The following is a 26773-nucleotide window of genomic DNA, read 5'->3' on the forward strand; positions in this document are numbered from 1 at the left end:
CCCTTCGCTCGCTGCATCCCGCTCTCTATTTACCCTCCTTCCCTCTCTAAACTCACTAATTACAGAACTGCGGCTTCTCCCTCTCCATCGCCCTCAATACCTCTGGAAAAAAAAAAGAAAAAAAGGGTCTGTTTCTTCTTTCCTGGCGCAGGCTCTGGCGGTTTATTTGGAGAGAGGCCTGAAATGTTTAGCCTGGAGACGGAGGAAAGCTCCGAGTGCTGCTGCTGCTGCTGTTGTTGTTAGAGGTTTTCGTGCCAGCAGGGCTGGAGAGCCCTGGTGAACCTGAGGTCAGTTTACATCTAATAAAGACATAACGGCTTAGTCAGCACATTTGACAGGAACGAGGGAGCGCACACTTTCAGGGCGCGGCGTTGCACAGCGAAGCCGGAATGAAGACAGCTTCCATCTTGGCCAATTGACTGTCACCTTGCATGCGTGTCATTTTCCTTTCATGAAGTGACTCCATTACATCAACGCCCAGTCACATCTCAGCAACAAATGGAACAATAATCATAATGAGGTCGGCCGCGCATTCACAGTTCAGTGAACATAATCGTTATTTTCCCGCGGCGTCGGGAGGAGCTCGTCGCCGTTTTGGCTCAAGGTCGGCCATATTGCGTTCGCATTGACTTTGATGTGTGGTTCTGCTTCGTCATCACGGCCGAGGATTTCTCATTTGGCTTTCTGATTACCAACACACTCGACTACAGCACACGCCATTACAGGGTTCAGCTGAGCGTAAAAATTAATAAGTGCATAATTCAAGGATGGGGTAATTATTAAAGAAGGATGGTGGCAGGAATATGAAGCTTAGTGGCTTTCAGTGGGCCTGGAGGCAGACTGAGGGGCTTCTGGTGTTAGAGGAAGATACATTTACATCGGAATTCACAAGAAAGTGGCATTAATTAAAATAAAAATGCAAGTAGAAAAACACAAATGAGTTTAAAAGAGATTGCACTTATTGCAGCGCAATTGTGAACGGATATCGATAGTAAATCTCACTTTTCAGACAAATGCGTTATGCATGACGCATCAGACATGGCAGTAAATGTTTTGGATGGCGATAGCTTTAGGCAGAATGTCGACAAAATGACCAAACCAAAATGTCTTTTGTGGAAAAAAGTTATTTTGAGATACAACATAACTTTTCACGGTTTTTTGCAACATTTAAGGCAGAAACAATTCTTTAATACCTTCTGTGTAACAAAAGAGAAGGAAACTAGAACCAGCAGATTTATTGTTATACTGTTAATGCAACAGGTTTAGCCTGTTCTTCAAACAGTGCAGTGTAATGTGCTGCTTCTGATTAGCAAATTCCGTAAAACTACATAACAGGGTTTCCCCATGAGTATTATAAGCCTGGCGGGCCACCAGGCTTTATTTACTTGCCCCATCACCAGGCTAAGGATAGTTTGGTTGGTTGAAATTGAGCTTTTTATACATCACTAACCATAAAGACGTATTAAGCTAGGTTCATAGTAGAAATAGATTATTGGTAGAAATAGATTATTCTATGATATATTGACTCAGGGGGGATATAATTCAAATTATCATCACAATTTTCAAATTTCTATTTGTAAAATTCTAAAAAAAACAAAAAACAAAACATAGGTACTACTTTGTTCATAAATTCTCCCCAAAGAATGTAGAGTAAAGTTTTGTAGAAAAGTTGATTGGTGAGAAAACTTTTGCAAATCACTCCAGTCCGTTTCCGAATGGCTGCACAGTTTAGAGTTTCCATCAAAAAACAAGATGAAATTTAAGAGAAATCGTAATTACTTATATTCCGTTTATACATAGAGACTATGGGACAAAATAAAACTTTACAGGTTTTGACTTTCTCCAATCACTTCTTCCCCCAGAGCCCACTTTCAGCATTTAAAGGTTCAATAACGTAGCGATAACAGACGTTACACCGTTGTGCCCCTTTGTCTCTCCTTCTGACCTTTTCTCTTCAGCCAGATCTTCCTGTCCTCTCTCAGCCAGCCAAAAACAGTGACTGATCTTTACCGCAGAAAAAAGCTCATTTCTGAGACAGCTACTGCAAATATGGTGGACGGCAAGACATGTAAGAACGAGTGTGTGAATGCCTGTAGCTGTCGGCTCCCCGAATAGCCTTTAAATATATGTTGTAGGGGATATATTTGAACTGCAGATTCATGGCCACCTGGGAATCTCTGACAAGTCAGACGATGTTGAGCTGCTGTTTATTTCAGCGCAGCGGACACCCGATGGGACGCTAAATCAAAACGGGCGGGCCAGGCCATGTGGCCGGGTAAATTCTGAGGCGAGCCGCTAAAACTCACCGGGCCGTTTAACAAAGTGTCTGGAGTTCGGCATCAGAAGATTAATCTGCCGTTTTCGCTCTGTGTGTTTAATTGGCTTTTCAAATCGTTTGTGAGCGCTGTTAAAAAGAAGTGTCTACTTTTACTGCAGCGCCTTCACCGACGAGACGTACAACAACACTTCACCTTTAACGGCAGGACGTCACGGGATGACTGCGAATATGAGCTGATAAATGACGGACCGTAGTCATTGATTATTAGCTGCAGGACTGGTGATGTTGGAGCACTGTATGCTCAGAGTCGAACTCTCTTCCTCTCTGCAAGAACCCAGTGGTTTGGAGGGAAAATCTCCTGCTGGCATTCTCAAGAGACCAGCACTCAGACTCCCCCAGTCCTCCCTGCAGGGCTGAGAGTTGGTCCCTGGAGCCGTTTTCTCCCCACTGAGCTGGCCGATTGGGAAGTCTGCTCATGATTAACTGGAAACACACTGAACTCCCGCTAGCGCTCAAAGCTGATGCATCCAATTAAGCCCAGTTAGGGACGGCCTGCAGAACGACGGGGCCGGGAAACAGAATCGGGGAAACAAAAGTGAGACGCCTGTCAGAGAGGAACCCCTGGGGAATGAGAATCACAGGAAACCAGCAGGGAGGGAACGACCAAATAAGGCAATGTGGCTTACAGGTGGACATGTAGATTACATTCCTGCTGTCCGTCAGGTTTTAGAAGAAAAAAAAAAGAAAGTGCTGTATACGTGTTTTACTACCTGAGGAACACTGCCAGAGGACACACTGACCAGTTCACACGTTTGTAATTTGTAGTATAAATTATCGTAATCCTCCACTTTCTCGTCCTACTTAATTCATTTTTAATTTAGTAGTTTTGGCAAGCATTATTTTCCCCCCTCATCAGTACATAAAGGCAATAATGGTTTCCATTTTATTTTAATGTATGCAAAATAACAAATTATTGCTTGTTACATTGGAAAACAGGCCGTCTGGATATTCTTATCTAGACTCTAATATTTGATCGGTCTTGTTTCTTTTTTTATAGACAACAGATGAAATATCACCAGAAAAGAAAAAAAAATGTGTTTCTGACACATGACAACACATTCAGAGTCAGACTATTGATCATCTTGAATTATAGATATGTGTAAAACACCTCCGGCATCATAAAGGTTAAAAACGCCTTTGCAGACAAAAGGAAGCTTAAACAGCGGCGAGCCAGAGATTGAGATGCAGCGGCAGGAGGAGAAGATTGAGAGAGCACCACAGAGAGAGTGAAACTGGAGGAGAGACCAAAAATGATTACACTGAGCCTCAGCCAGAACAAAGCCAGTAATAAAAGTAACAGCATTCTGGACCAGTAATAAATACATCCACTGTGTGAACACAATTTCTCTCTCTCTCGTCCCCCAGTCTCCCAGCCGGCGAAATGTTCCTGTGATTGGTCATACAGGCTTAGCAGCGGTGGGCTCCGGTAACCCGCTGGCAGCCGCAGCCGACAGTAAATTAGGTTTGCCGGGAGAGCGGCCCATAAGCTGCATTCACACAGAGGCGGGCGGGGGTCCGCCGGTGCCAGGGCGTCCTGCAGGAATCGCGCTTACGCTTAGAGGAAAAACGGCGTTCCTGCGCGCAACGTGCTCAGTAGTCGCCGAAAAAGAAACACATAAAACATTTTGTGCAGACGCTGAAAGTCAAACGTGACTTGGCCTCCTTAGCTCACTGCTGCTGGGTCAATCCAGTCGCTAAACCCACTCTCTCTCCCTCTTAAAGAGAAACGTGAGTTAAAGCCCCTCAGGGTGAAAGCAGCAGGAGTTTTGTTTCTATCTTGTGGAGAAACTTGACGTTTTGAACCAAAGACTCAATTTATTCCACTTCACTCTGGTATCAGTTGGATATGTCTTTTTATTTATATGTTCCATTTTTTATTGACTTTCAGAACTGTTATGACATATTCCTGATGCTTTTTTATGTGTGAAGCACTTTGAACTGCCGTGTTGCTGAAATGTGCTACAAAAATAATCCAGATTGATTGATTGACTGATTTCCAATTGTTCAATCTAGTCATTAGTATCTTCCCGATGGTTTCAAATTTTGATTTTTTTTTCCACCACAAAGCAAATATGCAGTTCTGTGCCCAACACTATTTGTGCCCAATCTGTTTCAAACCAAAGTGGAAGTGAAGAAAAGGCGATACTGGNAAGCGGGACCTTACCGTCACAGGTGTGTGTGTTGCACAGGGCCTCCTCGGTGTGCAGGCCTATGCAGATGTCTCCTCCGTTGGCGGGGGCGGGGCTGTTACAGGAGCGTGTCCGCTGGTAGTGGCCGCTGCCGCAGCCCACTGAGCACTGAGACCAGGGAGACCAGCAGGACCACGCAACACACACACAAACACACACACACACACACACACACACGCACACACACACACACACACACATTAGTTTATACTGCCTTTGTGTGTGGTGCAAAGCAGCATGGAAGCCATTTAACACTGAAATATTACACTCTGTGAGGAAAAGCAAGCTCTTACCACAAGCCTGGATTCATTTCAGTTCACTATCTAATAAAAAAATGTCCACAGGGGTCAAACGACTGAACTCCAACAAGAGCGGTTCACGGGAGATGTTTTGGGAATACTTACAGAAATGAAGCTGCGAATTTAAAGGGCAAACAAATAAAATATGAATAAAAACAACTGTTTTCTGATTTTCCACCCAGCTGTGCAACACAACAGATGTGTTTAAGTGGGTTTATTTTCAAGAGATTTCAATCTTGAGGTTGCCCCCGTGTCAGTGTTTTCACATTTTCCATATCGAAAACCACAGAGAATTTTACACCGTCCAAGTGAAAGCAGTAAGTAGAGTTTGGAGACAAAACAGGTCCCTGTCCTAAAAATAAGAACTGCTTTGGTTGTTGTTATCATTTGACACACTTTAAGAAGGAGTTCAGCAGCAGACCAGATACAAACTACTCAGAAATAACTGGTTCTGCAGTCACATCTTTACAGGTGTTTGTCTGTGGTCTGCTGCCCTGTGAAACATGGAGGATGGTAGTGGATGAAGCTGTTGCTTAAATTCTTCAGTTTGCATTAACAAAAAATAAAAAAAATAAAAATTTAGCGCAGAATTAAGTTTACAATGTGTGACAAAATGAAGCCTAACAAAGCTGCGCCCGTTCTATTCCAGCCCATCAAACTGAGTTTTCCACACATCCAGCAACATTAAATGCAATCTGTCTTCAACTTCACTACACTCCGTATATTTAGATGTGTTTTTTTTGGGGTAAACTAGAGATCACTGTGGGACATAAACAACACGTTTGTGCCGTTCTGCTGCCGTCTCACTGATCACACCTCCTCCTACGTCTTCTCCTACCTGAGTAACGTACCGATTTCTTCTTCCCGTTGGGGGGGAGCGGAGGGACTGCTAATGCCTCGTCTGATCTAATCAGAAAAGTGCGGGTGACTCATTGACCGTCTGGTTGACTGGCTGATGTCTGCCTGACGGAGGCAGGGAGGCGTCGTTGCCAGGTAACTTGAGAGGCAGAGTGGAGACTTGTTTAGCAGAGAGGATGACAGCGGGAGAAGCAGGATGTTGCTATTTAACGCTAACCGGCTCTCACAGCGAGCCACGTCTCCGACTGATTGACTCTAACCTGACTGGATGAGCGTCTGACTCACCGAGTTATAGGAAGTCACCCCGATAAACCGTAAATATCAAAATATTCCCTGAGCTAGAACACATTTATCAGGGAAATCAAGTTCTACTTTTTAACATTCTGGTAACTATAAAATGACACTCAAGCTTTTTAACTGCTTTTGCGTCGGTGCTGCAGTTTTGGTTCGTCCAGGAAGTTTCATGCCAACCAAGTGCCAATTTGTACATGGGAACGTTTTGTACCTGCTTCGACAGACAGCTATCTGGAATGATCTTCTATATCCTATTTCTAGTCTATAATGGGAAAATGATACGATAAATTGGAACATAGAGTAATAAGCAGTTTTCAGTTTAGACATTTTGAGGACTGTTTGTCTCCTATCTTTATGAAAACGCTAAGCTCAAATTAAATTGTAGGATCGGTTTAATTACACAGGTACAAGCTGGTTTGTTTACAGGTACAAAATGGTAAAAATGTTTATAAATTAAAGAGTTAAAACAGGTGAAGAGATGAAAGCTGGAGTTGTTCTCTGTGCAGCAAATGGGATCAGTAGTTTTGTTGTTTCATACCAGCCACATTTTGGGTCTCATTAGTCAAACAGTTCTGGTTATCAATCAAAAATCAAAACTTAACGGGCAGCGACAAATAAATCTAGTCAGATTTTTAAAAATAAAAAAAACAACAAAAAAAAACACCATATTGAGAATTATTGTTGGATATAGTCACAAATGGGCAGCACTTCCCTCCCCCCACCTGTTGCTGCACACAACTGGTCAGCTAGCTAAAACACGGCTACTGCACAGAAGCAGTTTGGCTGTTGGGAAACTCAGCGTGTGTTAAGCATTTCACTTCAGACTTGTTAGCTAAGCAGAGAATTAATATCAGCTTGTTAACCTCCAAGAGCTACGGCTTAAAGGCCAGACTGGCAAAAACTAACTGTAAACATATTAATGTGGCTCAAGTCTGTGTATTAAATTGAAAAAATGTTTTAATAATTACCATAACTTTAATAAGAAATCTATCCATCATCACCAATTGTGTTAAATACCACGATACTGTAAACCGTGGTGTTTCTGCTGCTAATACTGTTAAAAAACGCCCACGTCTGGTTAGTTGTAGATATCTTTTGATATTTTTCTTCTCTGCAGGCAGAAACAAGTGCGGCACAAATTATTTTCTGTTCACCCCACAATGTAAAAGTCATTGGCAAAAAGCAAAAATTCAGCAGTGTGGCTTTGAAAATACTTAGATTTTCAGAGTTTTACTCTCAGAGTTCATTTGATAAGTCTTGAGACTCAGTTTAAGAAGACGAACGGCTTTGTGACTGAATCAAACACTCCTCTTGAGTAGAGGCTTGGTGTGCGCTTTTAAAGTTTAAAAATGTTGCTAACAAATTCACGTTCGACTCTCAAAAGCGAACTGGGATTTTGTTCTTTTTAAATTTAACTTTAAATCAAACCTCTTGTCAGTCCAAACCTCCCGTAATGAAAGCCGGAGCTCTGTCCTCTGACCGCCTCGCCGATCGGACCCACAGACAACCGCTTCCACTGCACAGACGGACATATTTTAATCTCTTCGGCCATCTTCATTGCCTCCATCCCGCCCTCTAATTTCATCATCAATTACTATTTCACACTCATCCTCTCTTCTGTCGCCGGCCTCGTCCTTCTCACCTGCACGTCCTTCGGGGGGCCACGCGGAAACGTGACAGAACTGGTAAAACGTCTCCTCGCTGCGATCCGGGCCACCCGAGGTTACGTCTCTCTAAGTAAGGACTTCATTTGAACGCCAACAATTAACATTCAAACGCAGATTCAAGCAGCCAAACACAAATCAATAATTCAGAAGATATCAGGCAAGAAGATAAAGGTCCATCTCTTCAGAGGAGGCCCTTCGCTGTGGCTGCTTGTTTTATGCGTTTGTCTGTTTTAAGGAGTGTGTGTGTGTTTAATAAACAGAGCCGGTCCAGCGCCTTTTCCGGGTCAGCTGATTATGATGGTTTGATGAGGAGTTTGAAACAGATAACTTCATTTGTTCGGGAACTCTTCCTGCTTGGCTGCAGCTGCTGGTAACCATTAGCTAATGACGTTAATTGCCCACTCAGCAGTATTCTATAACTATCATTGACCCCCAGCACTCTGTCTCTACAGCGGTCTCTTTTTTTTTTTTTTTTGCTTCCCTTTTCTTTAGGAACCCATAATGTGCTGGAGACATCAGCATAAAAGACTTTACATCAGCTTACTTCTTGCTTTTTCCCCTACAGTAAATACAGTTTTAGAAAGAGCTGTTGTTGAGGTAAGCTAGCAAGTAAACTTAATGTTTTACATTTGGAAAGTATCGTGTGTATGCGTGTTAACCTGTTTGTTTGAAACTAATGTTCCATGTTCGGAATATTAAAACTTGCCATAAAGTGCCTTGGACAGGAATTAATACCCTTTGACCTTTTCCCTGTGTTGCCATGTTACAAGAACAAATTTCTACGTACTGACAAATGTCTCCATTCAAATTGTTCAAATAGGCAGTTTGGATCTTGAAAATTTGGAAACATGTTTCCCCCGTTAAAAAAAATAAAAAATACAAATGTAAATACTTTGTTCCACCCGTTTGAACTCTTTGCCCAATATGCAAATGTGCCAGACTATTTTACTAGAAGTTTCAAAGGATCTCAGACTGGGCCAGAGTTTCATTTGAAAGGTTCAGATTAAATCATAATCATGTGTTAGAATGGTCTAGTCAAAGTCCATGAGCTAAATTCAATTGAGACACTTAAAAATCATTGTTTGTAGGCAGCATCCACCCTGCATATGTTGGGTGTTTTGATCTGCACAGCTGGTAAAGACATGCATCAAAGAGTTGTTTGTGGAAAAATCTGAAAACCATGCATCATTTCCCTTCCATTTCACAATCAGACACTAAATCTTAGTTGATATGTACTGTAAAAATACAAGTGAAATCTCTGAGGTTTTGGTCATAGTGTGGCATAATGTGAAAAACATTAAGAGTCATGAATACTTTTACAAGCCCCTCTAAAACGACAGGTGTTGTTGAACTCTTTTAGGAGTCGACCCTTCAGCACATTTCACAGGAAACAAGTGCAGTTCAGTCTATAATTCACAAAGTGCAATAACAGTATTTTTTTTTTATAACAGGACCTTATTGGGCTTTGGGGGGTTTCTATGTGCACTCAATGTGTTTTATAGCTCTTATGTCCGTACCAAGGGGAGATGTTCTTTCCCAAAATAGATAGTCATCCTGAAATGCCTGAAATATCTCACAGACACTGCAGGCTCATCTATGTCTTAAACAAAGAGTAACAAGTAGGATTACAAAGAAGACAATTCAGAGATGATGTGACAAGAGATGATGCAATGTGAATAATGAACTGAAGGATATTCTAGCTGATCCTCAAGTACAGTAATAAAACTAAATGCATATCTATCTAAACATAAATCCTGATCTGAGCAACCTGTTTGCTTTGAGATTCTTTCTCCGTCACAGTGAAGGTAGCCGAGTTGGACTCACTCACCGGGACATGCCTGCACATTACAGTCCTGGTATTCCACAGGGGAACCACGACACGCCACGGGGGCGCTCTTCCCCTCCGGCCCGGAACAGGTCCGCCGACGGGTGCGGTAACCTTTGGCACAACTCTGAGAGCAGCTGGACCAGGTCTCCCACGACGACCAGCTCGTCCCCGCCGTTCTCACCACTGGCATTTTTAGCAACTCCTCCACCAGGCCTGCAGATGGAGAGATTAAAAAAATAAAAAATAAATAAAATTAAATTAAAGTACCCAAGTTTGATTCAAGGTGAAGAATCATAACCACAGCTGGTATCGACAAACAGCGATAGGAAGCATGCAAATCGACCAAGAGGCATTTTTCACCGTCTCTCTCCTCAAGGTCTGTATCTTTTGCATCCCACAGTTCCCTGCTGTTGGTGTTTCATCAGTTTGTTAAAGTCGATGCAGCCGACCCGCGGGAGGCTGACAGGGGGAGACAGGTAATCGATGTAGGAGAGGGCTGTGTGAAAAGGCCACCAGTGGCAAACATCAGTCTGCCGCTGTGTGTGACTCCCTGTGTGTCAGTGGGTGTGTTTAGTACCGGACTGTGATCCCGTCACTAACAGCATGTAGCGGAGCTAACGGGTCTGACGGGGCGGGGGGGATGTGGGGGTGTGTCATGGATCTGCTGCAAGAAATCTTTACATGCTTGCTTCTCGCCGTGTGTGCCATGCACACACACACTCACTCTCTTACCTAAGGGAAAATTTAGAAGAACCAATTAACCTTTCTGGCATGATTTTGGACTTTCCACGCAGAAAGACTCCAGGCCAGGATTCAAACTCTGACTTTTGTCCCTCAAGGCAAGAGTCACAGTTTCTTTCATACTTTGGCTGGTTCTGTGACTTGCAGTCAGGAGCGACTTATATACGTCTTCTTTTTTTTCCATAATTCATAGAGACATACATGACACAAACATTACAAACTGCAGCAGCGAGGTAAGCTAATTGTTTGGCCAAAGCCCGAGGAACAAGTGAACACGCTGCCCGCGTTCTGACGATCTGCTACCTCGTCAGACATTCCTACTTTAGATAGCTGTGTCTGTCTGTCGGTGCTACTTTTTGAAACACCTGGAACAGCTGTTGAGGATCCTAAACAGTTCAGCTACATCTCCACGACCTGGTAGTTGCCAAAGAGATAAATATAATTGAATTTGCAGCAAGGGTCTTCTTGGTGTTAGCTGTTCATGCTACGCAACATCCTCTCTGTCACCATATATTTACTGCATGCGTCTCCGCTCTGCCCCGCTGCGCGCTTCCCCGGAGGAGCGGGTTATTCCTGACTCCCCGATTTTAGAACATGGACGCTGGTGTGTCAGAAACTGCCGGCAGACGTCCAATACAGTCAAAAGTTTCCATAGGTTGGTTGAACAAAAAGTGTCACAGGATCATATCATTAACATGGACAAGATCTCCCTCATGTCTGACAACTTCTAAATAAATGAAACTTACAGACCAGGGAATCATTATGTTTCTTTATCTCCAATTCACATCACATTATTTGACTAATTCGACTTATTCTCCAGAGTGACTTATAGTCTCGAAAATACCAAGACATGGTCGTCGACCTAAACTGAAAAGTCAGGCAAGGAAAGCAATAATCAGCCAAAAGGCCCCTGTGATAGACCGACTGTAAGCCATCAAAACTTACAGTGGTAAAAAGAAAACCAATGTTGAACAGAATCTGCACTGTGTACGCAGCTCCCCGTCAATTGAAAAGGAGGTTTTTTTTTTGTTTGTTTGTTTTTTTATCTCGGTGGGATTTTATCTTGGTAAAATAAAGGTTAAATAAAATAAAAAAATTGAGTGGCAGGACAGGTGAGTGGGATCCAGTTCAGCTGGAATCCTTTCAAAACATAGTAATAAGCCTACAAAGGATTGCACAACTGCTATTCATTGACTGCATGATATTTAAATGTGGTTTTGTAAGAAAAAGTACATCAAGTCCTTAAAATCAGTAAATTGTTGGAAAATAATTTTAACTAAAAGCGAAGTTGAATAACCAAAAACTGGCCTTATTATGTCCACTTTGATTAAACTGGGGAAAAAAAAATCTTTATTTCAAATAAAGACTGTTTTTATTCATTTGAATTATCAACCATTTTTCCATTATTGACGCTTAATTTGATTTATTTGATAATTTTTCTTATAAAACTGGATCTTTTTCATTTTGCAACAAATACATTTGGCAGATTATTATTGTGATACTCAGGAGAAAAACAACACGGCAGCAGCGGATGCTACAGCATGCTTCTGCAAAGTCATCTGTCCTATTGCTAATTACTCAAAGATGTAAACAAAACACTCTGCTCTTCCACGATTGCAGCGTTTTTCTGCGGCGGAGTTATTTATCAAGCTCCTGCCGCCTTTAGCTTGGTGCTCTTAAGACTTCTGCTCTCTGAATGACAGCTGATCCAGGCCACTCAGGTTTATCACCAACTCAAATTCTACTTCCCGTTAACTATGAAATTAATCTTCACTACCGACCATAATGATGTCATTTTTTAGGGCTTGTTTTGGAATCTTAACGAATGAAAACAGCTGCAGCAAACAGACGGACAATTTGAAATCAGACCCTGGTGCTACGCTGACCGCGTTTCGAAGGGGAATTCACAAAGCGGTGCAATCTGCTAACTTTTGTTGGGTTTTTTGGTATTTTTGCAACGTTTTTCATGTGGCATTTGCTTTATTTTTGCAACAGAAAGTAACACAGATGCCCTGGATACATGCAGATGCAAATGATTATGGTTTTTTAGAATGCAAACTAATTTTCTACGGCTGTAATTTACACATAAATAAAGGCAGAACTTCCCCTAAAAATCATGGAGATTTAAATGTGGGATGTGTGTCAGTGGAGAGAGATGCTATTTGCTAGGGAAGTGCTATTTAAGGGATAATATTTCTTTGTGAGTAGTTTAAAAATGAGACATTTCTGGTTTGCACACAAATAGCTTTATGAATACGTCTCTTGTGTGTGTTTCTTTTTAATTCCTAAAAATTGGAGATCCACTGATAAGTAGAACAGAGACCAGAATAAGCCAAATGTCAGCTTAACAAGCGTCTTTAACCATCTGGTTTAAACCCAAAAGTCTTTTTCCAAAACAATCAACACACAACATAAGCACTACCAGCTCATGTCTTAACAACACTCTTTGGTGTAGGACTGGATTTTTACTGAAGAGGACAGATACTTCCATTATTAGAGAGGTCAGGAAGCATAAAGATGTAAGAAGCTGTTTAAAAGGAGTTCAGGTTCAGCAGATAACAGGAAGGCTGAATGAAGTACATCAAATGTTCTCTGTTTTATCCCTTTGAGCTTTAGCAATGTGGCTGAACATGGTGGGTTTGGCAATGTTGGAAGCATTTTAGAAATATTATCATTATAGGGTCTACATTGTCTAACAATAAGCCACAGAGAGAGAGAGAGAGAGAAAGAGAGAGAGACACACACAGAGAGAGAGAGAGAGACTGCTATTTTATAACTGGCATGGATTGGCAGCTCAAACCTCAAGACTAGCCACGAAACGCGCCGCAGCACGTAAAACAGCCCAAACCCGTAGGCATCAAAATTCCTTTGGTGAAAAAAATATTAATTCATGACACTGATGTTATCTGCTGCTTGGGGAAAAGAATTATGGAAATGTCAATGGGCTGTAGAAAGCCAGGCAGCGCACCATCGATCACAGCTGCATCAAAATAAAACCCAATATTAGGACAAATGTATTCAGCCCGGCTCCTCGAAATCTGCGTCTGGTTTACATGACAGAAAACCGCTGCAAATATGAAACACAGCGAAATTTAAAACTCCAGTGTGACTCTGTGAATACAAATATGGGCTGCTGCTCATCTCTTCATGTTCTCTGGACATTGAGTGGATGAAGTAATAGTCCTTATCTTTTGCAATACCTCAGAATCTATCGCTACGCTATCACTTTGACCTATAAGCGAGCCGTTAAACCTACGAAAAGAAAAATGAGTCGAGCAATCAGACATCTCGAGGTGGCAGAGTTGCCTCCTCATTGGCTGCTGTAAACTCAGAGCTGTACTTGCGTCCGCCACTTACTGTCCGTATCGCAGACCACCGTCCCGTCATTTGGACAGAACCGCGTCTCCACCTTCCTCCGTCCGATCTGCAGCTCGTGGGGGTCGGCCAGGTGGGCCCGGCACATGTAGCGCATCCTCTGCTCCTGGCGGGCCCCGCCCTGGGTCACGTTGACCGGCATCCAGGGCGTCCAAGGCGTGTTCCTCTTCACCTCTGGACATGCCTCCAGGTTGCAGGCCTTGTACTCCTACAGGACACAGTGGACATTCACAGACAAGTTTTACTCATACATGAAAAGCAGAAAAGTGGTTATTTGTTTTACACTAGCATTTCCTAAATTAGATTAAATTGGGATGTAAAGAAATTCTGCATCCTGGTTACATAAAAAGTATAAATTTGGTGTGACTGTAGCTTTCTGTTACATCATCAGAAAATCTAGAGACACATTTTCTGTTGGCTTAGATTAATATGTTTTACTTATTCTGTTGCTGATTCAGACAGCAAAGGTGCGTTTCGCTCAAATCCTCACCATCACCACTATGTTTGTGGTCTGAGGCGTGTGTATTAAAACTATGTGTTGGTTTTTCTCCAGATGCTATCTGTTGTGGCTGTTACCTCTAATTTACATACATCTGTTCAGAGGACGTTGTGCCAAAAGTCTTATTTACGTTTAGAAGAAGCTTCGTTAGCCGAAGCTTTTTTGCACACAAAAGGATTTTATTCTAATGTTAAAACAACCTAAAGTAGTTTCAAAAGTAGAGTCTTTTACTGAAGAAGTGTCAAATAATTTTCATTCACCATATTCACTTTGAGCTGTAGAGTGTGAGATGAAGTTAGTTTGATCTTATTTTTTATTTTGATTTGATTTTCTGATTTCAGTCAGAATTTCCTTCTAAAAAGATTTCCTAAATATGTCATAAATTATGTTTTCCAGTGAGGAAGATTGAAAAATATTTTAAAAATGAGAACTTTAAGCAGGTTTTGCTTCAAATGTGGGCATGGATGTTTCTTTTTCTCTTTCTTTCTTTCTTTCTTTCTTTCTTTCTTTCTTTCTTTCTTTCTTTCTTTCTTTCTTTCTATACACTACTGTCACTAATAAAGTTACTTTAACATAAACTAGCATTATTCAGTTGTTCGGGACATCAGGATTGGGTTATTCACCAGATTCTTCTCTGTCAAAACAAGAAGCATAATATGTGCTGCATTTATTGATATAAACTTTGTAGTTGTGACTCTTTCTTGTGTAAGAGTTACGTTACATTGCATGTCATTAAAATCTTCCACTGTCAGCTGTTTTGTTTTCTTTTTAATATCCTGATAATGTTTTATTTTTCCCTTGCTAGTTAAAAAAATAATACCAAACTCATGTTTAACCCTTTTGCATCAGTTTAATTGTTTTTTTGTTGTTTTTTTTTACACCCACCACTTGTGATTTTCTGGGTCGGAGTGTGTTTTTGTGAGTGTGTGTTTTCCCTACCAGTGCACATCCTGGACAGCTGTTGCCGTTCTCACAGGACCTGACCCTGGAATGGACGCCTCCGCCGCACTCTGTGCTGCACTTGGTCCACGAGGCCCACGGCGTCCAGAAAATGGGCTGAGGACACGACACGCCCTCGTTGCAGAACCTGTTGAGAAGACGGTGGTGGGACGTGTTCAGTTTGCTGAATGTGGCTGAAAGTCGCAAAACGTCACCGGAGAATTTCATCAAGTTTCGATCGAAATTGACGGCTAAGTTAGATCAAGGTTAGGCGTTAAATTACCTGCCAACATATTTTAAAACATAATATGACATAATTCAGTACCCTTCTTTTACCATTCAGCCCTCGTCTGTCTTCAAATCTATAATTGCACATTCAAGAAGTTTGCATAAAAACATTTTTTTGAATGAGTCAATGAAGGTAAAAATGGCATCAGAAAAATCTCTTTGATATGAATTGTTTTAAGAGAAGATGGAGTCTTTTCTAATTAAGATTAAAATTAAACTTAAACTCATATGATGCATAACTACGTAATTTAGACACAATGTGGAAACTTCCCTAAGTATGATAAAGTCCAGTCGCAAAATCTGACCATGTTTAGTGGATTTTACGATCCACAAAGCATAATTTGTTATTACTAAGTACCAAAGAAATATAATATCTTAATAGGGTTAAAGCTCCTTCTATGAATTAAACAACATGTATCAAACTTTTTTGTTTATGCGTTTATGCTTATGTTTGGATATTAAACTTTAAATGTAGTTTTCTAAGGGAATTAATGCAAAGGTTTATTTAGAAGTGATCATTTTACCGTTCGTCCCTGGTGGGCCCCACGCACACGCGTCCGCCGTGCCGGGGTGACGGGTTGTTACACGAGCGCTGGCGCAGCTCGAAGCCTGTGCCGCAGGTCGTGCTGCACTGTCCCCACGACGACCACGGTGTCCAGCCTCCGTTTCTATGGCAACAGACGCACGGGCAGACGTTAGCAACCTCCGGGGCGGCTTTTATCCAGAAAACTAATTTTTCCACGAATGACTTAACATTGTTTTCTCACGAGGTGTTAATACGATGCTGAATTAGAGGATACAAAAATACCTTTTCAGCTCTGCATTTTAACTCACTGCTCTAATTCTGAACTTCTGTGAGCAGAAACACACACACACACACACACACACACACAAAAACGAGCTCATTCTGACTAGGAAACATTCACTCAATTTGCTTAAGTGCTTTGTTCCTGGGAAGCTCTCCTCATGATTTAATTGCCACTCTCTACAAAAGCACAATTTAATTTCCATACCAAGGATTAAATCTGCCATAGCTACTAGTGGGATGAAAGAGCTTCAACTCTTTGTCTCTGTTCTGTGATTGGCCCATTCTGCTGAAGACAAAGGAAGTGAGGAATTTCTCAGGGGGAAACTTGGTGTCACCTAAATAACAAACCAGAACCTCCTGTGATCAAAATCAATGCTACAGTTATGGTGTGATGCCAGTGAAACAATCTGTAATAATAGTTTTGTGGTTTTAATCAAGCGCAGAGTCCAGTTTGTTTGGATTTGAGACAAGAAGAGGGCTCATCAAATCTTCACAGGCGGCCATTTTGAATTACACAACACATTTTACTGAACCTCTGTGTAATAAAGTAAAAATGGTAAGATGTATATCTTGTGTCAGTGACTTTGGCACACGCTAGAGAACATTTGTTTAGTTTAGGTACCTTTCTTTTACCTTAGTTAGCACATGCTAGCAGCCTGCTAGCTGCTAGCATGCATAAGGAAATGCATATGGGTGACTTTGAGCCATTTTAAGTGTATATAACTTTGAAGATGTCCTAGTTTATAACTCAGCACAAATTATATTACGACTGAAACAAATAAATTTTTTCTTCTGACCTGGAGCAGTTTGAGACTTCAATGGTTGGCCCTGCGCAGGTTTTGCCGCCGCACCGAGGGGCGGGGCTGTCGCAGGATCTGGAGCGACACAAACAGGAGCTCACGCCGTCCAGGGCGTCTTCGTTGCTGCAGGGGTGCCACGGCGTCCAGGACCCGAAGCGGCCGTCGATGGTCTGGTTCCGCAGCTGGAGGACAAACATCATTTTCACTGTGAGAGTCCACTGTGAAGTGAATGTTCGAGGAATGAAAAAGCAACACAGGTTTTACAATTGACTGCACTCGAGCTACTGATGGAAAACTTACTTATTTGATATTGTTTCATTTTTAAATTTGTAAAACAGATTAATCTTCATCTTCTAAAGCTGCCCTAAAGAATCTCAAAATCCTTTTTTTCTCTTTCTGGAACATTCAGACTTTCCAATCGTAGAGAATATCTTAGTTTTATCAATGCACACACTGCAAAAACATACAATCTTACCAAGTATTTTTGTCTAATTTCTAATGCAAATATATTAGTAAACTTGAATTAAGACAAAACTAACATAAAAGTAAATTGTGCGCAAGATATAGACGTTTGTTTTGAGTAAAAACTCCTTAATCATGGTGAAAAAGTATTTGTCCCATTAGCAGATTATTTCACTTATAAATGGGTAAATTGTCTTGTAATGAGTAAATTTATCTGCCAGCGGGAAAAAAAAAAAACTTTTTCACCAATATTAAGGAATTATTTATTTAAAACGAGCTCCTTGCTGAAGAGATACTTGCATGTTAGTTTTCACTTATTTCAAGTGTAATAAGATAATTGCACTAGAAACAAGACTAAAATTACTTGGTAAGATTTGGTGTTCTCTAATCATGGAGAATTTAGTTTTTTGTTTATCTCTTTGATATGAAATCACATAGTTGCCAATAAACAGACACTAAATAATAGCAAAGAAAAACAATGTGAGTCCAGGTCATAAACACAGATCCTTGGGCAGAATAACCTGAGCTCCCACATAGAAGGACGACAAGAGGAGAAGGTCTGAAAAAACTCAGGAAAGCCTCATAATCCAACACATACTTCATGTGTTCAACACATGGCGGCTTCCTGACGTCCAGAGGCTCCGGGTCGCTACTGTTTATTGACATTTCACCAGAAGACAGACGCAGTGATGTAAACGCTGACGTGTGCAGAGATAAACAACCTGCTGAGTTTGGGCCGTGCGACAGAAAGCCCGATGGATGCGTGCAGTAAACGCAGTGAGCGAGCGAGGTCGCTCTTACCGGACAAACGGTGATGTTCTGTTTCCACTGGCTCATGTTGGAGCTTTCCTCCAGCGTCGTGCATTTGCGCTGCCTGAAGTCCCAGCCGCAGTACGGGTCCCTGGCCTCCAAGCAGAGCCTAGGAAGACGAGTGAAGAAACGATAAAGATTAATAAAGAGGGAAGACAAACTATCTGCACCTGTTTTCCCTGTTTAAAAGTGGAATAATGCGTCAGACCAGTAAAAAAAAAAAAAAAACTTTTAATGGAGAGTATGTTTAATACTCAAGAGTTTTTTACTTCTTTTTTTTAAACCAAAGTTATTTGTCTCTGTCTGTACAGTTAAATACTGTGTTTAACACAACTAGGTTCATAAATAAATAACGAGGCAACAATTAAACGGGATGTGTTTGTCTTGACTTTAATATCTCCAGGATTTATTGAATAAATCACACAATTTGAAGAGTAAATACTTTGGTCAGGCCAAATGAATTCACCGACTCATTCAGTTGGTTTGTTTAACTGTATTTCAGCCGCAGTATTTAAATATAAACTCTTTATGGTACAAAAAAAAAAGTTCAAATTCAGTTTGTTCTTCTGACAACTACATCCACGTGTCAATAATTTTCACAAGGCTCACAAAGTGTGAACCTCACAGTAGTAAGTCATGACCTTCAACATAACAATAAAAAAACAACTTGAAAAGTTGAAAAATGTCTCATCAGTTCCAACCCAAACGTTTCACATGTCAGCTGTTTACAGGTAGTAAGAGATCTGGACTTTAGAAAAAGCTTTTCTGTCTTCTTGTTTGACGTTAAATCAGTGGCTCACAGCAATCTGCACATGTGATTATGACAAGATCCTTTGGAGTTTAGATGCAAAAAAAAAAAACTCAGAGTATCGATTTGATTTTTTACTGACTGGATCTGGTTTTGTTTTTGTCTTTTCCTGAGTTCATGGTTTTTGATCATTTGTGATCTGTGTTTACTTTACACCAGTCTGTTCACAGTTATTTCAGTTTATTTTCATTCCATGTGTTTAGTTAATTTTTATTCCCCCTCCTTGCCTCTCTGTGCCATCTCTTCCTCTCTCTCCCTCAGCTTGCATTCTGCTCTCTCCTCACAGCTGCACCTTGTTTCCTAATTAGCACCAGTCCATTGTTCCAGCAATCAACGTCCCACTATTCAACCCCCTCTCCTTCAATCGCTCCTTGCTGGATCCTTTTGTTAACTTCAGACACCCGGTTTCCGTTTATTCCTGCCCCTCGCTCCCTGTGTTCCTCTTCTTGCATTTCAACTTCTTGTTTTAATTTTTCTTTCGTTAAAAAGTCACCATCGGCTCCTCACCTCTGTTTGTCTGCCTTTGGGTTCCAATCAACACACCGAATCATGACAACAGTTAGCAAGTCCCACTGGTTTTCAAACTTGCAACTAACTGGAAAACAAGTTAGTGAAGATGAAATTCTCAGATCCACGTTATGTTACCTGTAAAAATTAACTATGCGTCGTCGCTGGCCTGGGGGCGTTTGCATTGATTTGGTTTGATTGCTTTGTTATCTCTGCCCCTGTTTTGTGAAGCAGCTCCATTGTGTACTTTATTCATTTGTTCAGTGTCAAATTTCTGAGGAAAGAAGAAGAAAGTTGGTGAACGTGACATCCTGGTGTAAGTCTAAATGTTTAGGCCGCATCCGTTACGGACGCGGCGCACCGATAAAAGAGTGCTAAGCGAATAACATGTTTCTCCCCTTTGCATTCATATCAGCAACGCTACGCATGGTACATTACCCAAACAGTGATTAAATATTTGTGAGCTCCTCCAGTAAAACAGAGGCTTAATGACTGCTAATTAAATCCAAAGCTGTTAATGACGAGGCTAAGCCGCCAGAGCTGATCAGGATGCCTGAGGAACATCGAATAAAAGGAATCAACTGAATAACTCCTCTTCCTCTCAAAAGCTTCCCTTCGCTCGCTGCATCCCGCTCTCTATTTACCCTCCTTCCCTCTCTAAACTCACTAATTACAGAACTGCGGCTTCTCCCTCTCCATCGCCCTCAATACCTCTGGAAAAAAAAAAGAAAAAAAGGGTCTGTTTCTTCTTTCCTGGCGCAGGCTCTGGCGGTTTATTTGGAGAGAGGCCTGAAATGTTTAGCCTGGAGACGGAGGAAAGCTCCGAGTGCTGCTGCTGCTGCTGTTGTTGTTAGAGGTTTTCGTGCCAGCAGGGCTGGAGAGCCCTGGTGAACCTGAGGTCAGTTTACATCTAATAAAGACATAACGGCTTAGTCAGCACATTTGACAGGAACGAGGGAGCGCACACTTTCAGGGCGCGGCGTTGCACAGCGAAGCCGGAATGAAGACAGCTTCCATCTTGGCCAATTGACTGTCACCTTGCATGCGTGTCATTTTCCTTTCATGAAGTGACTCCATTACATCAACGCCCAGTCACATCTCAGCAACAAATGGAACAATAATCATAATGAGGTCGGCCGCGCATTCACAGTTCAGTGAACATAATCGTTATTTTCCCGCGGCGTCGGGAGGAGCTCGTCGCCGTTTTGGCTCAAGGTCGGCCATATTGCGTTCGCATTGACTTTGATGTGTGGTTCTGCTTCGTCATCACGGCCGAGGATTTCTCATTTGGCTTTCTGATTACCAACACACTCGACTACAGCACACGCCATTACAGGGTTCAGCTGAGCGTAAAAATTAATAAGTGCATAATTCAAGGATGGGGTAATTATTAAAGAAGGATGGTGGCAGGAATATGAAGCTTAGTGGCTTTCAGTGGGCCTGGAGGCAGACTGAGGGGCTTCTGGTGTTAGAGGAAGATACATTTACATCGGAATTCACAAGAAAGTGGCATTAATTAAAATAAAAATGCAAGTAGAAAAACACAAATGAGTTTAAAAGAGATTGCACTTATTGCAGCGCAATTGTGAACGGATATCGATAGTAAATCTCACTTTTCAGACAAATGCGTTATGCATGACGCATCAGACATGGCAGTAAATGTTTTGGATGGTGATAGCTTTAGGCAGAATGTCGACAAAATGGCCAAACCAAAATGTCTTTTGTGGAAAAAAGTTATTTTGAGATACAACATAACTTTTCACGGTTTTTTGCAACATTTAAGGCAGAAACAATTCCTCAATACCTTCTGTGTAACAACAGAGAAGGAAACTAGAACCAGTAGATTGATTGTTACACTGTTAATGCAACAGGTTTAGCCTGTTCTTCAAACAGTGCAGTGTAATGTGCTGCTTCTGATTAGCAAATTCCATAAAACTACATAACAGGGTTTCCCCATGAGTATTATAAGCCTGGCGGGCCACCAGGCTTTATTTACTGGCCCCATCACCAGGCTAAGGATAGTTTGGTTGCTTGAAATTGAGCTTTTCATACATCACTAACCATAAAGACATATTAAGCTAGGTTCATAGTAGAAATAGATTATTGGTAGAAATAGATTATTCTACGATATATTGACTCAGGGGGGATATAATTCAAATTATCATCACAATTTTCAAATTTCTATTTGTAAAATTCTAAAAAAAACAAAAAACAAAACATAGGTACTACTTTGTTCATAAATTCTCCCCAAAGAATGTAGAGTAAAGTTTTGTAGAAAAGTTGATTGGTGAGAAAACTTTTGCAAATCACTCCAGTCCGTTTCCGAATGGCTGCACAGTTTAGAGTTTCCATCAAAAAACAAGATGAAATTTAAGAGAAATCGTAATTACTTATATTCCGTTTATACATAGAGACTATGGGACAAAATAAAACTTTACAGGTTTTGACTTTCTCCAATCACTTCTTCCCCCAGAGCCCACTTTCAGCATTTAAAGGTTCAATAACGTAGCGATAACAGACGTTACACCGTTGTGCCCCTTTGTCTCTCCTTCTGACCTTTTCTCTTCAGCCAGATCTTCCTGTCCTCTCTCAGCCAGCCAAAAACAGTGACTGATCTTTACCGCAGAAAAAAGCTCATTTCTGAGACAGCTACTGCAAATATGGTGGACGGCAAGACATGTAAGAACGAGTGTGTGAATGCCTGTAGCTGTCGGCTCCCCGAATAGCCTTTAAATATATGTTGTAGGGGATATATTTGAACTGCAGATTCATGGCCACCTGGGAATCTCTGACAAGTCAGACGATGTTGAGCTGCTGTTTATTTCAGCGCAGCGGACACCCGATGGGACGCTAAATCAAAACGGGCGGGCCAGGCCATGTGGCCGGGTAAATTCTGAGGCGAGCCGCTAAAACTCACCGGGCCGTTTAACAAAGTGTCTGGAGTTCGGCATCAGAAGATTAATCTGCCGTTTTCGCTCTGTGTGTTTAATTGGCTTTTCAAATCGTTTGTGAGCGCTGTTAAAAAGAAGTGTCTACTTTTACTGCAGCGCCTTCACCGACGAGACGTACAACAACACTTCACCTTTAACGGCAGGACGTCACGGGATGACTGCGAATATGAGCTGATAAATGACGGACCGTAGTCATTGATTATTAGCTGCAGGACTGGTGATGTTGGAGCACTGTATGCTCAGAGTCGAGCTCTCTTCCTCTCTGCAAGAACCCAGTGGTTTGGAGGGAAAATCTCCTGCTGGCATTCTCAAGAGACCAGCACTCAGACTCCCCCAGTCCTCCCTGCAGGGCTGAGAGTTGGTCCCTGGAGCCGTTTTCTCCCCACTGAGCTGGCCGATTGGGAAGTCTGCTCATGATTAACTGGAAACACACTGAACTCCTGCTAGCGCTCAAAGCTGATGCATCCAATTAAGCCCAGTTAGGGACGGCCTGCAGAACGACGGGGCCGGGAAACAGAATCGGGGAAACAAAAGTGAGACGCCTGTCAGAGAGGAACCCCTGGGGAATGAGAATCACAGGAAACCAGCAGGGAGGGAACGACCAAATAAGGCAATGTGGCTTACAGGTGGACATGTAGATTACATTCCTGCTGTCCGTCAGGTTTTAGAAGAAAAAAAAAAGAAAGTGCTGTATACGTGTTTTACTACCTGAGGAACACTGCCAGAGGACACACTGACCAGTTCACACGTTTGTAATTTGTAGTATAAATTATCGTAATCCTCCACTTTCTCGTCCTACTTAATTCATTTTTAATTTAGTAGTTTTGGCAAGCATTATTTTCCCCCCTCATCAGTACATAAAGGCAATAATGGTTTCCATTTTATTTTAATGTATGCAAAATAACAAATTATTGCTTGTTACATTGGAAAACAGGCCGTCTGGATATTCTTATCTAGACTCTAATATTTGATCGGTCTTGTTTCTTTTTTTATAGACAACAGATGAAATATCACCAGAAAAGAAAAAAAAATGTGTTTCTGACACATGACAACACATTCAGAGTCAGACTATTGATCATCTTGAATTATAGATATGTGTAAAACACCTCCGGCATCATAAAGGTTAAAAACGCCTTTGCAGACAAAAGGAAGCTTAAAGAGCGGTGAGCCGGAGATTGAGATGCAGCGGCAGGAGGAGAAGATTGAGAGAGCACCACAGAGAGAGTGAAACTGGAGGAGAGACCAAAAATGATTACACTGAGCCTCAGCCAGAACAAAGCCAGTAATAAAAGTAACAGCATTCTGGACCAGTAATAAATACATCCACTGTGTGAACACAATTTCTCTCTCTCTCGTCCCCCAGTCGGCGAAATGTTCCTGTGATTGGTCATACAGGCTTAGCAGCGGTGGGCTCTGGTAACCCGCTGGCAGCCGCAGCCGACAGTAAATTAGGTTTGCCGGGAGAGCGGCCCATAAGCTGCATTCACACAGAGGCGGGCGGGGGTCCGCCGGTGCCAGGGCGTCCTGCAGGAATCGCGCTTACGCTTAGAGGAAAAACGGCGTTCCTGCGCGCAACGTGCTCAGTAGTCGCCGAAAAAGAAACACATAAAACATTTTGTGCAGACGCTGAAAGTCAAACGTGACTTGGCCTCCTTAGCATAACGCTGCTGGGTCAGTCCAGTCGCTAAACCCACTCTCTCTCCCTCTTAAAGAGAAACGTGAGTTAAAGCCCTTCAGGGTGAAAGCAGCAGGAGTTTTGTTTCTATCTTGTGGAGAAACTTGACGTTTTGAACCAAAGACTCAATTTATTCCACTTCACTCTGGTATCAGTTGGATATGTCTTTTTATTTATATGTTCCATTTTTTATTGACTTTCAGAACTGTTATGACATATTCCTGATGCTTTTTTATGTGTGAAGCACTTTGAACTGCCGTGTTGCTGAAATGTGCTACAAAAATAATCCAGATTGATTGATTGACTGATTTCCAATTGTTCAATCTAGTCATTAGTATCTTCCCGATGGTTTCAAATTTTGATTTTTTTTTCCACCACAAAGCAAATATGCAGTTCTGTGCCCAACACTATTTGTGCCCAATCTGTTTCAAACCAAAGTGGAAGTGAAGAAAAGGCGATACTGGCTGAAAACACTGAAATATTTCACTTCTCAGAACTCCTTTACAGCTACAAAGAACAAATATGCTTTCATCACTTCCTCTAAATTTCTTGGTTTTTGACCTAAACAGAGCATTTTTATAGTAACATATCAGGTTAAAGGTTTTAAAGGTCGCTCCAGGAGATTTTATATGTTCTTCTGGAACTAAGAAGCTGCACACATGCTGTTAAGCCAATATGAAGGCCATGTCCTCCTTCGAGCATTTAGATGTATTCAAACTGATCTGTGATCTCTGTTTTGGTTTTAATAGGCCCAACAAAATAGCATAAGAAGCATCTTTACCCCACAGAGCCTGAGCCAGAGTGCTTCACAGTGCATGGGATGCAAAATATTGGTTTTATCGCTCGACAAGATGCTGCTCCATTTCTTCGGCCGGTCACTGTGTTCCTTGGTGATCCATAATCCCTTTAAGCCTACATTGTTTGTTCAACAATTGGACGTTGCAGTGGGTTCGTGCTGATTGTTTGGCTTCGGCGAATCTGATTATTGGCTGACTTTTTGCCACTTTTGTTACTCTTCAATCCATTATAATAGTAGTTTTCAGTTTTCTTTCACATTTTCTGGCGCCTGCTTCCATTTCAAAGGTCTTCTAAGTGTCCTTTAATGTTCTGCTTCTCTTTATGCTACCCTTGTCCAATCAAATTTAATCTAAAGTATTCATTTAACAATGTCTGGAACGAACCATTTTACTCCGAGAGGAACGCACTATAGCCAGCATTTTTTTAATCTATGTCCTTAAATAAGTACTGCCTGTTTGTTAGCAGAATGACTGGATCACCGGTTGAGCTTCACAATGCTATTATCAGCAAACTCCTTTAAATGAATAAAATAACTCCACAAACAACATCGCCTATGCTATGATTCAAGTCAGAGTGTGAATGTGCATTCACTGCTTCTTTGTTTCTGACACGTCGCAAGTTTATTCATTTCTATTAAGTTAGAGAAGAAACGTTCCCCTGCGTAGTGCTGGAAGTGTTGGTGAGAGGTTGTCATTGGAGACGAAGGAGGACAGACAGAGGCTATGGCTGCTTCGATTCATTTATTTCAGCCTCTCCCTTTCGGGAGCAGAGTTTTACCAAAACCAGAGTCCTGGTTTCTGTTCAACAGGCACAGGAACCAGAACCGATGGCCGCAGAGTTTCAGTGCATACGGTAGTGTATGGTGGTTAAATTTGGGTTTTAATGAGTACTGTCAATCCATTAAAAATCAGATTAATTGCACTCTAACACTGTGATTAATCACCATTAATCAATATGCTTAACTTTGGGATCTTGAAATAGGATCTCAATAACCAGACATCTCAATTCTCCAGATTTTCATATTCAGGAAGGTTAAAGAAAAGCAATTTTGTTTCAAGATTAATTCAGAAATGTTAACTACAAACTGGATTTTCTTCAATAAGCCGGCTACATGCTACCTCGGTTTTATCCAAACGTCCTTCACTGTGTTTGTTTTGTTTTGTTTTGGTGCCAGCGGCCTCCATCTGACTATAATCTGACAGGAAGGAGCAGAAAGAATGTGCAAAAATCACGTAAAGTTATTGTATAGTTGACCGCAGTACAAGACCGTATAACGCGCCGCTTCAAACAAAACAACTCTACGTGGGAGAGCGTCTTCAAGGTCAAAATAGAAAGTGCGATCAATCTGTATTATGTAATAAACCGCAAGCATTAATGCATTAGCTATGACTGCCCTAGTTTTAATAGTAATTACATATTCTAACATGGATCCTTGCAAAACCAGTTTCACCTCCGCTAATTAGATCTGGTGGGACAAATATTCCACTCACACTTGTGTTGGATTTTTACCAGACAATGAAAGTGAAGTGAAGTAAAAGATCTGATGAGCGCAGTCAGCATCACAGCACCAGCAAACAACTGAGCCCAAAATAAATCACTTAGCTAACAGAGTGAGATGGAGAGATAGGAGCTGCGTGGAGGACAGAGTGGTGCTGTTAGCCAGAGGTGCCAATTGGCCAGGTCAAATGTAATTACCACAAATAAAGAACAAATACACACAGTTATGTTCACACAGCGTACACACACAAACCCACAAGCTGGACCATTTGTCTGCAAGCTGCCACTAAGAGGATACAAATCAGTGGCAGATAAAGAGGTTTAGCAGCGGAAGAAAGTACA

General features: G+C 41.6%; 1 protein-coding gene across 1 annotated transcript in view; it reads right to left on the reverse strand.

Moving 5' to 3' along the window:
- Positions 1–26773, reverse strand: part of LOC103134820 (semaphorin-5B) — a 234322-nt gene that overhangs the window by 31530 nt on the left and 176019 nt on the right. The window contains exons 13-20 of the mRNA XM_007547273.2: positions 18187–18304; positions 16921–17105; positions 15840–15983; positions 15028–15175; positions 13572–13797; positions 9474–9686; positions 6791–6795; positions 4503–4668 (exon numbers count right to left, since the gene is read on the reverse strand). Coding sequence (XP_007547335.1) covers positions 4503–4668; positions 6791–6795; positions 9474–9686; positions 13572–13797; positions 15028–15175; positions 15840–15983; positions 16921–17105; positions 18187–18304 — 1205 coding nt within the window. The remainder of the gene's footprint in view (positions 1–4502; positions 4669–6790; positions 6796–9473; positions 9687–13571; positions 13798–15027; positions 15176–15839; positions 15984–16920; positions 17106–18186; positions 18305–26773) is intronic.

The sequence above is a fragment of the Poecilia formosa genome, unplaced genomic scaffold (assembly GCF_000485575.1).
Source record: "Poecilia formosa unplaced genomic scaffold, Poecilia_formosa-5.1.2 Scaffold19, whole genome shotgun sequence".
NCBI classification, from domain to species: Eukaryota; Metazoa; Chordata; class Actinopteri; order Cyprinodontiformes; family Poeciliidae; genus Poecilia; species Poecilia formosa.